This window comes from Clarias gariepinus, chromosome 24 (assembly GCF_024256425.1).
Source record: "Clarias gariepinus isolate MV-2021 ecotype Netherlands chromosome 24, CGAR_prim_01v2, whole genome shotgun sequence".
NCBI classification, from domain to species: Eukaryota; Metazoa; Chordata; class Actinopteri; order Siluriformes; family Clariidae; genus Clarias; species Clarias gariepinus.
Genome location: NC_071123.1, coordinates 23,790,001 through 23,803,440, shown reverse-complemented (window position 1 = coordinate 23,803,440; position 13,440 = coordinate 23,790,001). Strand labels below are relative to the sequence as shown.

Genomic DNA, 13,440 nt, shown 5'->3' with positions numbered 1-13,440 from the left:
ACCAGCTTACATAGTTCTCAACAGTCCCCAGGTTACAGTCCATGGTGGCCGTCTGTCCTTGAGTCAGTGTGAGAACAGGAGGCTTCTGCGTCACCACAGTCACACCACTGACACCTGGAATAAAAACAGCACACATATTACATCACTTCATGCTCACATTAGATGAAGCCCAAATGCTGATGAGCTCCAGAGTTGCGAAATCTTACATGAGAGAGCAGTGAAGAGAGAGCAGAGCGCTGGCAGCATGGTGTCTGTGTGTGATGGGACTCTCGTGCTGAGTGAAGAGATGAGCAGCGTGAGGAGCAGATAAAGGAGAGACTGCAGGGACGTGCTATAAGAGAGACAGGAGGAGGGACAGAGGGAGAAGACGCTCAACAACACACACCACAGCTGACCTACGACATTACTGCCATGTGCTATAGAGTACACATCTTTACATCTTTACACTGAGTTATTTTGAATAAAGTCATCATGTTGTATCTATTTCAGTATTTATTTATTTAATTTTCTGTATTGATCCAACTGCTTAAGTTTAACTCAAATACATTTTAGATGGAAGTTTTTAATGCATGAACATACAGAGGTTGTCATTCTTCCACTCTGTGAGAAGTGAAAGAGAGAAACCACATCATTTACATGGAGCTGAAATGACAGATCGAGGACCAGCAGGTGTATCCTGAGTGAGAGAGGATGTCCACACACTGATTAGGACTCAGGGTCGTCTCTTGGGAAAAAGTTTTGCATCAGTGCTCCTGTCTCTCTGTCTCTGAGGTGCTACACCACTTCCTTATGCTGCACTGAAGTGTGAAAAAAAAGAAGAAATGTAAGGCTGAGTTAACACCTCAAACTTGTGTTCCTCAACATGCATTAATAAGAGCCAACTTCATTGGTGTGAACTCACAATCTAAAAGGGGTTGAAACTCCTGCAATCAGAGATTCTAATGATCGATTCCTCCACTATGGTTGTACGGTCTCACCGGGAATGCACCAGGAACTGGGTCTAAGACAATAGACCAGTGAGTGGCCAGAGATGAAAAAGTCATCTCCCAGGTTATCGACATTTTCTATGATGTAAGGCTGCAAACACCAACAGGCAATAACAGGAATTAACAGTGAACAGGGATTAAAAAGACCCTGTCGCTCACACTTTAAGTTCCACACATCCATGAAAACTGGTCCATATACTGGGAAAAGTTTACCTGTCATAGATTAAGATGGATGATGGATGTGGTAGTAGGAAAAACATAATAACAAATGACCAAACAACATGGTTAAACAAGATGCCGACAGGAAATGACATCATGCCGAAGAGTACACTGGGCCTTTATTGATTGGCAATCATTGAGCCTTGGGTGCTGATGATCCTGTCGCCAGTTACCTTTCCTTGGGCTACTATAATAAATACTAAACACTGTATACAGGGAACACCACACAAAAACTGCCTTTTTAGAAATTCTCTGACGCAGCTGACATCACAATGTGCCACTTGTCATATTTGCTCGGATCCTTATATATATATATATATATATATATATATATATATATATATATATATATATATATATATATATTCTCTTTTAACAGTGCAAAACACACATGGTATTATGGAAAATATTGAGTCATTAATGCAAACCATGCTATCTGCAATCTCACTGTATATATGTTCATGCATATAGTATATGAACTAACTGAATACGAGTTGTTTGGACTTGTGAAAATTTGTAAAAGTTGCATAAAATATGTATTATTATAAATAAAACAATAAGTACAATTTGCTTCTCAGATGTTTACATCAAGTTTTGTATTAAAACCAATCACAGTGTATCTATCAGTTATTTACCTGATTGCACAGCTTTAGGTTCTTCTTAGTGTTTTGACTGTTGCTGATGCTGTGGCACCTAAATTCCCCCATCAGGGGATCAATAAAATCTAATCTAATCTAATCTAATCTAATCTAATCTAATCAACCAGATTTAAACTTTTAACTTGATATGATCATCATACATGCCATTCCAGACTTTGGAGATATTGGCAGATTTAGGCAGACAGAGAACTTTGCAAGTGCTTCCTCTCCCTCTCCATTTAAAAATGAATAATTATTATTTGCCTGCAGACTGCTGTAATTGGTCACCAGTTTTTAACGTTTAAATCTCACAATGGCGGCATGGTGACTTGGTTATCACTGTCGCCTTGCACCTCCAGGTCCTGGGTTTGAATCCCACATTGGGACTGTGTGCATGAAGTTTGCATGTTCTCCTCATGCTTGTTGGGTTTTCCAGTTTCCTCCCACAGTCCAAAGACATGAAGATTAGTCTAATTGGTTTCCAAATTACAGATAGTGTGTGAATGCGCATATGAAAGTTGACTGGAGGTCGTACCACAGTCGTACAAATGGGGATAAATACAATTCAATTTTATTTGTATAGCGCTTTTAGCAATTGTCATTGTCGCAAAGCAGCTTTACACAATCAAAAGAATTATTTAAGTTTGTATAAATTGTGAATGTGTATGAATCAAAATGGTCAGTTTGTCCCTGGTGAGCAAGCCGAGGGCGACAGTGGCAAGAAAAAACTCCCTGAGGTGGTAATAGGAAGAAACCTTGAGAGGAACCAGACTCAACAGGGAACCCATCCTCATCTGGGTGAAACAGAAAGCAGTAAATGATCTGCATTTATACAGTGTGTAGGGTGGGAGGCAGTTCAGCTATAATAGCTGATGTTAATTGATGTTAATATGGAGTCCAGGTAGTTATTGAAGACCCAGGTAGACTTGTAAGAAGTTCCAGTCCTGAACTATCGAACTGTCAAGTCCCCAGAGAAACAGTTGCCAACACCAGTCAAGGCCAGAACCATCTTCTAGGTAGAGAGAATCATCCCCAGACACCAGACGCAACTCAGAGAGACACACGGAGCATCCATGTGACGAGATCTTCAGCCAGAAGCGGGGCACCAGGATGGGTCAGACAGGTCCGGAGGGCAGAGGGAGTCTGGATCACTGGCAGCTCAGGAACGACATGTGTAGCTCGACAGAGAGAGAGAAAGAGTGAAAGGGGGAGACAGGAGGAGAGAGGAAAAAGAAAGAGGGGGGGAAAGAGAAGAAGAGGAGAGATGGCAGTTAGGTATGGTCACAGTCACACAATGTATAATGTGAATGTATAGTAACTGCAGAGTGCAAGCAGAGACTCCGGCAGGACTAACTATGACATCATAACTAAAAGGGAGAGCCAGAAGGAAACACAAACATGAGGGGGAACTGAGATGTAAAGCAAACAATCACCTCACCGTCAGCAAACCTGAGTTATCAATGAGAGTGAGGAAGACAGCATCCGAACATACCAGTTCACCATAATACTCTACGTCCATGAGTCCCCCAGATCTGCTCCTTTACCTATGGCAAATCTATTTATAAAAATGCTTGGCTAAATAAATAGGTTTTTAGCCTGGACTTAAACACTGAGACTGTGTCTGAGTCCCGAACACTATTTGGAAGACTAGTCCATAATTTTGGGGCTTTGTAAGAAAAAGCTCCGCCCCCTGCTGTAATTTTCATTATACGCGGTACTGACAAGCAGCCTGCATCCTTTGATCGAAGTAGGCGTGGCGGATCGTAAGACACTAGCAGTTCGCTCAGGTACTGCGGCGCGAGACCATACACTGGTCACCATAAGCCTTTACAGCCCCAGTTGGACTACAGAGGTTCCTAGATGGATGAAGATGGATGAAAAGTATTATACCAACACCGACAATGTTTCGCTTTTCTCTGTTTATGTAGAGAACATGACAGACAGGCTGAGAGAGAGGAGGTTCAAATTATTTTCAGTCTTTGCTAAGGGTGCCATCATTTTTGTCCAGGTCAGTTTCATTAGTTTGTTTTTTAAAATGCTTCTTTTGAAACACAATTCATAAGCAATGTCTGATTTTCATTAGTTAATTTTCAGAGAATTTTATTCATTATTTCTTTTGTCAGTTTCAACTAATTTCTGAATCTTAGTTGAAACTGATCCATTGTGGATCTTTAACTGAAGGATGCCAACAATTTTGTCCACATGCATGTAGCATTAGTATAGAACTTAGTTTTAAGTGGTAATATCTCCAAAAGTTCTCAGATTTGGTCCTAGGTGTAGTGATGATGTTTTCAAAGCCTTCAACCGTCATCTTCTCACGCCATACAGTATATAGATGCACACAGAAAACGCTTTCTAATTAGCTTAGCTTAACAACTAAATACCTGCTCATATCACACTGTTTAGATTTTTGCATGATGTAATTGCCTTTATAGAAAGACATAAAAAAAGAAAGTAGAATGTTTAATCATGAAGTCCAGAATAAGTATTACTACAGGAGCATTTAATGATAACAGAGGAAAGGACTTCACAGTACAGTAGGTGTCAGTATGCTTTAACACCACTAGATGGCAGCATATACAAATAATAATGAATAATAATAATGAATACAGCTCAGTCAGCTTAGTGGAGTTGTTCAGTGTCAAGCAGAGTCATTGATGTGTGTGTACATATGTGTGTGTGTGTGTGTGTGTGTGTGTGGAGGGGGGTGTAGTTGTGTACATTTCGACTCTTTTTTAGCAAGTCAGATCCTTTGACCCCCATAACTGCCCCCCCCCTCAACTTTTTGCTCTCAAACAATTCGATTTCTTTCTACTTGATGGTTTAAATGATTTAATGCGTCTCACTATATAACCACCATATAGCAACTGTGCAATAACACCATTTTAAACTGTGCACTATTACCTAATGCAACTTTTTTTCTTTTGTAATTATACACTGTATTGTCCCTACTTTCGATTTGCACTTTTTTTTGCTGCTGTAACAAATTATAAAAAAAAAAAAGATCTTATCATATCTTCCCCCTGTGATGTGTGTGTCAGAGAAGCTACTGTACTTCTGAAGTTTATGTAACATGGAAGTGATCGATCTCGCTTCCCTAAAAAATTGACCTTGCTAATTTCAGCTGCTTCAGAGATATAATTTTATTTCTGCCCAATTTTATTACAGTCTCATGTCAAACAATAATAATTTAAAATGCTAATTATTTTGATTTATTTATTGATACTAAAATTGGTGTAACCTTCTAGAAGAATATGACCTCTAAATATTTTTGCTTGAATTTTTTTTTTTTTTTTTTTTTGGTAAAAGCTTAAAAAGCAAAAAGAATGTACTGTAGTGTCCGTAACCATGTCGAATGTTGCAATATGTTAACAATATTACTTTATTAAAATAACAGACTTTTTCAGGTTTATGTCTTTTCATGTGGAATCTAAATTGGTCAAGTTTCACCTGAATGACAGTTAAGATCACTGAAAGATTTGAATTTTAAAAAGTAACAGACATGAAAACGTAAAAGGCCGTGAAATTGTGTTGTAAAATTTGTCTTCACCATGTTTTTTTTTTATCTGCTAAAAATATAAATGTGTGTGCATATTTACAAAATAGTAAATTATTATTATAAAATATTATACAAAAACAGTATAATGAAAAATGGTGTTATGTGATTCTTCCGTCTCTCGTCTTCTTTTTTTTTTGTCTTAACCTGCGTCTCTCTCTCTCTGTCCCATTGTTTCTTGTTTTTTTCTCTACGTCTGTATCTTTCTCTCTGTGTCTTACTTTATGTGTTTTTTATCTCCCTGTCGATCTCCTTCAATGTGTCTTTCTTGTTCTTCCACTTCCCTTGTGTCTCTCTCTTTTTCTGTCTTCCTCTTCTCCCCCTCTTCCTCTTTGTGTGTGTCTCTCTCTCTCTTGCTTTATTCTTGTGTCTTTATCTCCCTGTCAATCTCCTTGTGTCTTTCCTTCTCTTCCTCTCTCCCTGTGTGTGTCGCTCTTCCCTTCCCTGTGATTCTCTCTCTTTGTATCTTTTCTTTTCCCTCTCTCTCTCTCTCTCTCTCTCTCTCTGTGACTCTTTTCTTTCCATTTTTTCCATCTTTCTCTACCTGTCAATCTTTCTCATTCTCTCATCCTGTGTGTCTCTCCCTGTCTCTCTTCTCCTCCTTGTGTGTCCCTCTTTCCCTGCATCTCTCTCTTTCTCATCTTTCTGTCTTTCTTTTTCGAGTTGTCTCTCTTTCTCTTCTTTTGTCTTTATCTCAGTGTCTCCCTTAATCTGTGTCTTTCTTTCTTTTTCCTCTCTTCCTGTATCTCTCTCTCTCTCTCTCTCTCTCCTACCAGGACACATTACCCGCTGTTGACCCTCCCTCTTGTCTTCCTTCTACTTGCTGTTGCCCTCTCTGTCTCTCTGTGTCTCTCTCTGTCTCTTGCAATTTCCCCATCCCTGGTTCCCCTCCACCCCCACCGCTCCATCGTTGCCACTCCCTCCCTCCCTCCCCTCCTCCATCTCTCTCTCTCTCTCTCTCACTGCAGTACACAGTGCTGTTAGCGTCGTGTGGAACAGAAGCCACTGCAGCATGGTGCACTAGCGTCACACCGGACCAACCTGCCACTCGGTGTGTGTGTGTGTGTGTGCGTGTGTGTGTGTGTGTACGTGTGTGATTACCATCATTGGAATAAAATACTGATTTTTTTTTTTTACAACACAACATGTAATATTCATTGTGTGTGTGTGTGTGTGTGTGTGTGTGTGTGTGTGTGTGTGTGTTCCATTGAAGTCTTGTATTTTTAGATTCTCTCAGCTAAACCTGCTTTCCCTCTCTCTCTTTCTCTCTCTCTCTCAACCCCCTCCTACATCATCCCACCCCATCCCACACACACTCAGACACACACACACACACACACACACACACACACACACACCGTTGGCTCCTCCCACCCTGCCCCTTCTGCCTCAGCTCGACATTGGGACGGCGTAGTGAGCGGATGCGGTGCAGGACCTGGAGCATCCTCATACACACATACACACACACACACACACACACACACACACACATTGGCATTTTTAAAATCCATCTCTTGCACTGGAGACTCTTCACCATGTGAATAGACCTTCGTTCGGACGCAGTCGGATACAGCAGTGCTGTTCCCTTTCCTTGTGGAACGCTCAGGCGTGTGTGTGTGTGTGTGTGTGTGTGTGTGTGTTTGGAAAGACATCCTGACGTGTGGATACTGCAGCACTCTTCTGTGGAGTCGAACCTGGATGGCATGAAGACCCAGAGGAGTGCCAGGCTCTGAGCTCCCCATCATCATTGCTGCTGCTGATACTGCCAAGGTGCTGCTGAGTGTGTGTGCGTGTGTGTGTGTGTGTGTGTGTGTAGGGGTGAGTGGGTTTCTTCATGGTGTATTGGAATTAGGCGAAGAAGGAGGCTTCAGGTTCTGTCAGGCCTAGTGCTTGATCGCTGCGCTATAGGTGTGAGCGAGAGAGAGAGAGAGCGTGAGAAAGAGTGAGAGAGAAAAAATGCCTTGATAGCTTGTTGTAATGTGGCTAGTCATATATGACGGACTTTGAGTGTCATACCTGGCTCTGCTGACTGCTCTGTGTGTGTGTGTGTGTGTGTGTGTGTTAGGATGCTCATGCCTCGTGAGGGTGGGCGAGATGAGGCTCACAAGCTGCACAGAAAATGGATGAAACACCAGGCCTTCATGGCCGAACTGGCTCGCAACAAAGAATGGCTGTCCAAAATCGAACAGGTGAGTGATGCGTGGAGCGAGGGATAAATAAAAGGGACGATATAATGAGATGAGAAGAAGCAAAGGACAGAGGATAAAGGCGGAGGAGGAGGGATACATTGGCTGCAAGATAAATGGTAGCGATGAAGGTGTGCAGTGATGGAGTAAAGAGACGAATGTCAGGCAAGGGGCGGTGATATATATGGAACGGTGAGACAGATAAAAGAGTGGGTGATGGAACAGTGAGAGGGGTGAAGGAGTGTGGGATAGAAGTGACAGTGAGACAGGTAAAGGAGTGTGGTATAGATGGAACAGTGAGACAGGTAAAAGATTTTTGGATAGACAGAACAGTGAGACAGGTAAAAGAGTGTGGGTAAAATGGGACAGTGAGACAGGTGAAGAAATGTGGGATAGATAGAACAGTCAGACAGATAAAAGAGTGTGGGACAGGTGGGGTAAAGGAATGTGGGACAGATTGGAGAATAATACAGGTAAAGGATTGTGGGATATCTAAAACAGTGAGACAGGCAAAGGAGTCTGGCAGGTAAAGTGAGACAATGAGACAGATAAAGGAGTGTGGGACGGATTTTATAGTGAGACAGGTAAAGGAGTGTGGGATAGATGGAACAGTGAGACAGGCAAAGAAGTGTGGAATTGATGGGACAATGAGACAGATAAAGGGTTGTGGGATAGATTGGACAATGAAACAGTTAAAGAATTGTGGGACATAAGAACAGTGAGACAGGTAAAGGAGTGTGGGATAGATGGGACAGTGAGACAGGCAAAGGAGTGTGGGATAGACAGAACAGAGAGACAGATAACGAAGTGTGTGACAAATGAAACAGTGAGACAGGTAAAGGAAAGTGAGACAGGTAAAGAAGTATGTGTCAAATAAAATAGTGGATAGGCTGTGGAACAGTGAGACAGGCTGTGGGATAGACAGAACAGTTAGACAGGTAAAGGAGTGTGTGATAGACAGAACAGTGGGACAGGTAAAGGAGTTTGTGATAGATAGGACAATAAGACAGGTAAAGGAGTGTTTGAAAAATGAAACAGTGAGACAGGTAAAGGAGAGTGGGCTAGATGGAACAGTGAGACAGGAAAGGAGTGTGGGCTGGATGGAACAGTGAGACAGATAAAGGATTATTGGATATATTGGACAATGAGACAGGCAAAGGAGTGTGGAATAGACAGAACAGTGAGACAGGAAAGGAGTGTGTGACAAATGAAACAGTGAGACAGGTAAAGGACAGATGGGACAGTGGACAGGCAAAGGTGTGTGAGATAGATTGGACAATGAGACAGGTAATGGAGTATGGGACAAATGAAACAGTGGATAGACTGTGAAAAAGTGAGACAGACTGACAGGAAAGTTAGACAGTTAAATGAGTATATAATAGACAGGACAGTGAGACAGGTAAAGGAGTTTGTGATAAATTGGACAATGAGACAAGTAAGGGAGTGTATGATAAATGAAACAGTGAGACAGATAAAGAATTGTGGGATAGATTGGACAATGAGACAGGTAAAGGATTGTAGGATATATAGAACAGTGAGACAGGCAAAAGAGAGTGGAATAGATGGAACAGTAGGACAGACAAAGGAGTTTGTGATACACAGAACAGTGAGAAAGATAAAGGAGTGTGTGACAAATGAAACAGTGAGACAGGTAAAGGAGAGTGGGTCAGATGGGACAGTGAGACAGGCAAAGGTGTGTGAGATAGACGGGACAATGAGACAGGTAAAAGAATAAGGGAAAATGAAACAGTGGATAGGCTGTAGATAGACAGAACAGTTAGACAGGTAAAGGAGTGTGTGATAGACAGAAGAGTGAGACAGGTAAAGCAGTTTGTGATAGATGGGACAATGAGACAGGTAGAGGAGTGTATGATAAATGAAACAATGAAACAGTGAGACAGGTAAATGGGTGTGGGGTAAACAGGACAATTGAGACAGGTAGAGAACCTTGGGACAGATAGAACAGTGAGACGGATAAAGGTGTGTGGAATAAACAGAGCAGTGCGACAGAATTGGGTGATATATACAGTAGAGCAGTGAGACAGATTGGAGAATATGTCCAAGGAAACATGCTGTACTGTGTGTGATGTTAGCATGCTACGTAGTCTATGTTAAATGAATTGTGCTGATGCTAGCATGTGATTGTGCTTTGTGATGTCTGGCTGTAGCGTGTACACTGTGCTATGCTAGTGGGTGTGGTGTGTTATGTCAGTGTGTGGTGTGTGCTGGATGTTAATGTGTATGTGACGTGCTAGTTTAAGGCTCGATCAGGAGTTGCTAAATCAGCCGAATGGCCCGCTCAGTGTTAGAGCTGAGTTCACAGACTCGCCTCGTGGTTGATATGCAGGTTAGCCGAGTTCCCGCTGTGTACTGAGTTTAGTAAAAGCACTCCTAGTGTAGTAATAATTTACCGTTAAAGTACTCATGAAGATAACTGATCAAATAAGCATAAACAAGTCAGCTGGTGGAAACCACGTGAGTAATAACGTTACAATTACTTTGTACATGTCTACAACAAGCACAGCTAATCTGAAAGTCTTTTATTTTATTATTTAGTTCTTACTTTAACCCTTTATTGTTTTACTTAACTTTTTTGGTAGAGTACACTTCTGAGTCATTTTATCATATTGAAAAATGTCTTGAACCTAACCTGAGTCATCTCTCTTGAGGTATAATGTGCTAAAATCAAATCGTGTGTAATAGTGTGTTTTAAAATAGTATTACTTTTTGGGGGAAAAAAAGTTGATCACTAAAGGTGCTTTCACTCTAGGGAATTTTACCTGGACATGGTAGAAAGCAATCGTACGTAGTGTGAAACAAATGCTGTTGGGGTTACAGGGTCTTGGGTTACGAGGGTTCCTGACCAGCTCATAACATTTCATTCCTGTTTCTAGCTAACTACCAGTAGGCTAGAAGGCGTTAGCAGCACTGAGATGATCAAAAGTGAGACAGGTAAAGGACTGTGGAATAGACAGGGCTAGGTGGTTCTCAAACTGACTCTGCTAGCTTATGGCTGATCTTAAAATGTTAGCAAAAGTTGGATTCAGATATCTTCCCTGGTTTTTGTGCAAATAATTGACAGATCATTTTCTGTTTTCTGCTGATTTCCTGTCTCAGACATTGCTGCTGCTGACTAAACATTTGGCACATGGATTTCAGATTTCACTGGGTTTTATTTCTGTCATTATGTTTAATTTCTGTTTTGCTAAGCTATGGTTAGAAGGTGAGTACTAGTGACAGTAGATAGGTGAGTACTAGTAACAGTGGCAGGTACTGTAGGTGAGCCTGGTAAGACAGATAAGTCCTGGACAGGTGATTCCTGGAAACAGTGGTATGTAGGTGAGTCCAGGAGATAGTGACATGTTGGTGGGACAGGTAAGTCCTGGAGACAGTGGCATGTCAGTGAGACAGGTGAGTCCTGGAGACTGTGGCATGTTGGTGGAACAGGTGGGTCCTGGAGACAGAGGCATTCCAGTGAGACAAGTACTGTAAGTCCTGGAGAAAGTGGCATATAGGTGAGACAGATGAGTCCTGGAGATAGTGTTATGTACTGTAGGTGAGACAGATGAGTTCAGTAGACAGTGGCATGTAGGTGAGACAGGTAAGTCTTGAAGGTCATGGCTTATAGGTGAGACAAGTGAAACGAGTGAGTCTTAAAGACAGTGGCATGTTGGTTAAAAGGGTAAGACTTTGGCATGTCTGTAAGACAGATGAGTCATGGATCGGTGATATTAGTGTATCTGTGATGCAGATGCGTCATGGAGGCTTTGCCATATTGGTTACACAGGCGAGTCTATGACAATGTGCCATGTAGCTGAGACAGGTGAGTCCAGGAGACTGCATCATGTACGTTTAACTGATGACACCATCATGTACGTAAGACAGATGAGTCCTTGAGAATGTGTCATGGAGTTGAGACTCATAAATCCTGAAGACTCTCGTGTACGTAGGTGAGACGGGTGATTCTTGAATACTGTAATGTCAGCGAGGCAGGTGGGAGCTTAACACTGTTGAGGTAAATGCTCTCCCAGGTAAATCCTTTCCCAGGGCCAGGGGTAGCTCAGTCGTTAAGGCATTGGACTATGGTTCAGAAGATCCCAGGTTCAAACCCCACAACCACCAAGTTGCCACTGTTGGGCCCTTGAGCAAGGCCCTTAACCCTCAACTGCTCAGATGTGTAATGAGATAAAAATGTAAGTTGCTCTGGATAAGAGCGTCTGGTAAATGTACACAGGAGACAGTGATGTAGGTGAGACATATCCATGTTCTTGATATTCCTGGACAATATTGTGTGGCGTCCTTATTCTCTGTCCTGCTGCTTCTTTTAAACAACAAATGCTTTTGCAATTATTGCAAGCACCAATGATTAACAAGATTTTAATGACTGCACCTTATCAGCTCATTCTGCCGTGTGTTGCCTTCTGCTTGATCTCAGAGTTTACCTGAAAAATTGTTAAAAACATCAAAAGTCCAGAGACTTCAGGTTTCATCACAGTGAAGCACAATGAGCTGATAATTAATTTCATATTTATTGCAGCTGGTTACTCTTTTGTGTCCTCCAGGACTGTGTGCCTTTAGGGTGTCAGTTGGGGGTCAATTATTAACAGAGCAAATAAACAAAAACTTGTTTATTACATTCTAGTACCACAGTGTGCATTCCAAGAATAGTTCTTGTCATAACATTTTAGAACCACAGTACACATTTCAAGAATAGTTGCTGTCATAGCATTCTAAAACCACAGTGTGCATTTCAAGAATAGTTATTGTCTTAGCATTCTAGAACTAGTCCTAAAGTTCTGGAATCACAGTAATTCCAAGAAGAGGTCCTGTCTTAATGTTCTAGAATTAGAGTGTGCATTCCAAGAATAGTCCGTTTCATAACATTCTAGAACCAGAGTGTACATATTAAGAATCGTTCTTATCATAACATTCTAGAACCAAAGTTTGTGTTCCAAAAATAGTTGTTCTCATTACATTCTAGAACCAGTGTGCATTCTAAGAATAGTTTTTTTCATAACATTCTAGAAGTGCAGTGTGCATTCCAAGAATAGTTCTTGTTATAAGGTTGATGTGTGTAGTTGTTGTCATAACATTTTCGAACCACAGTGTGCACTCCAAGAACAGTTACGGTCATAACATTCTAAAACCACAGCATGCATTCTAAGAATAGTTTATGTCTTAGGCTTCTAGAACATTTGCATTTACATTTGGGCATTTGGCAGACGCTCTTATCCAGAGCGACTTACATTTTTATCTCATTATACATCTGAGCAGTTGAGGGTTAAGGGCCTTGCTCAAGGGCCCAACAGTGGCAACTTGGTGGTTGTGGGGTTTGAACCTGGGATCTTACGAACCGTAGTCCAATGCCTTAACCACTGAGCTACCCCTGGAAGTATTCAAGTTCTATAATCACAGTGTGCATTCCAAAAATAGGTTTTGTCTTAATGTTTTAGAACCACAGTGTGGTTCCAAGAATAGTTTTTCTCCTAACATTCTGGAACCACAGTATGCATTCCAAAAGTAATTGTTGTCTTAACATTCTAGAATCACAGTATGCTTTTCAAGAATAGTTCTTTCCGTGCCATTCTAGAAGTGCAGTGTGCATTCCAGGAACAGTTCTTGTTATAAGATTCCAAAACCAACAGTTGTGTAGTTGTTGTCATAACATTTTCAAACCACATTGTGCATTCTAAGAATTTTTCTTCATGATGTTCTAGAACCACAGTTTGCATTCCAAGAATATGTCAGGACAATTCAGTGTTCCAAAAATAGTTGCTGTCATAACATTTTAGAATCACAGTGTGCATTCTAGCATTTGTTTTGGTTTATATTATTCTAGAACCAACTAATGTTAA

The 13,440-nt window shown here is 41.2% G+C and overlaps 1 protein-coding gene across 1 annotated transcript in view; it reads left to right on the top strand.

Annotated features, from left to right (window-relative positions):
• Positions 1-6,925: 6,925 nt before the first annotated feature.
• sptbn4a (spectrin, beta, non-erythrocytic 4a) overlaps positions 6,926-13,440 on the top strand; it is a 25,180-nt gene continuing 18,665 nt past the window's right edge. Inside the window, exons 1-2 of the mRNA XM_053485694.1 lie at positions 6,926-7,169; positions 7,465-7,588. Of these exons, the coding sequence (XP_053341669.1) occupies positions 7,466-7,588 (123 nt within the window). The 5' untranslated portion in view covers positions 6,926-7,169; position 7,465. The remainder of the gene's footprint in view (positions 7,170-7,464; positions 7,589-13,440) is intronic.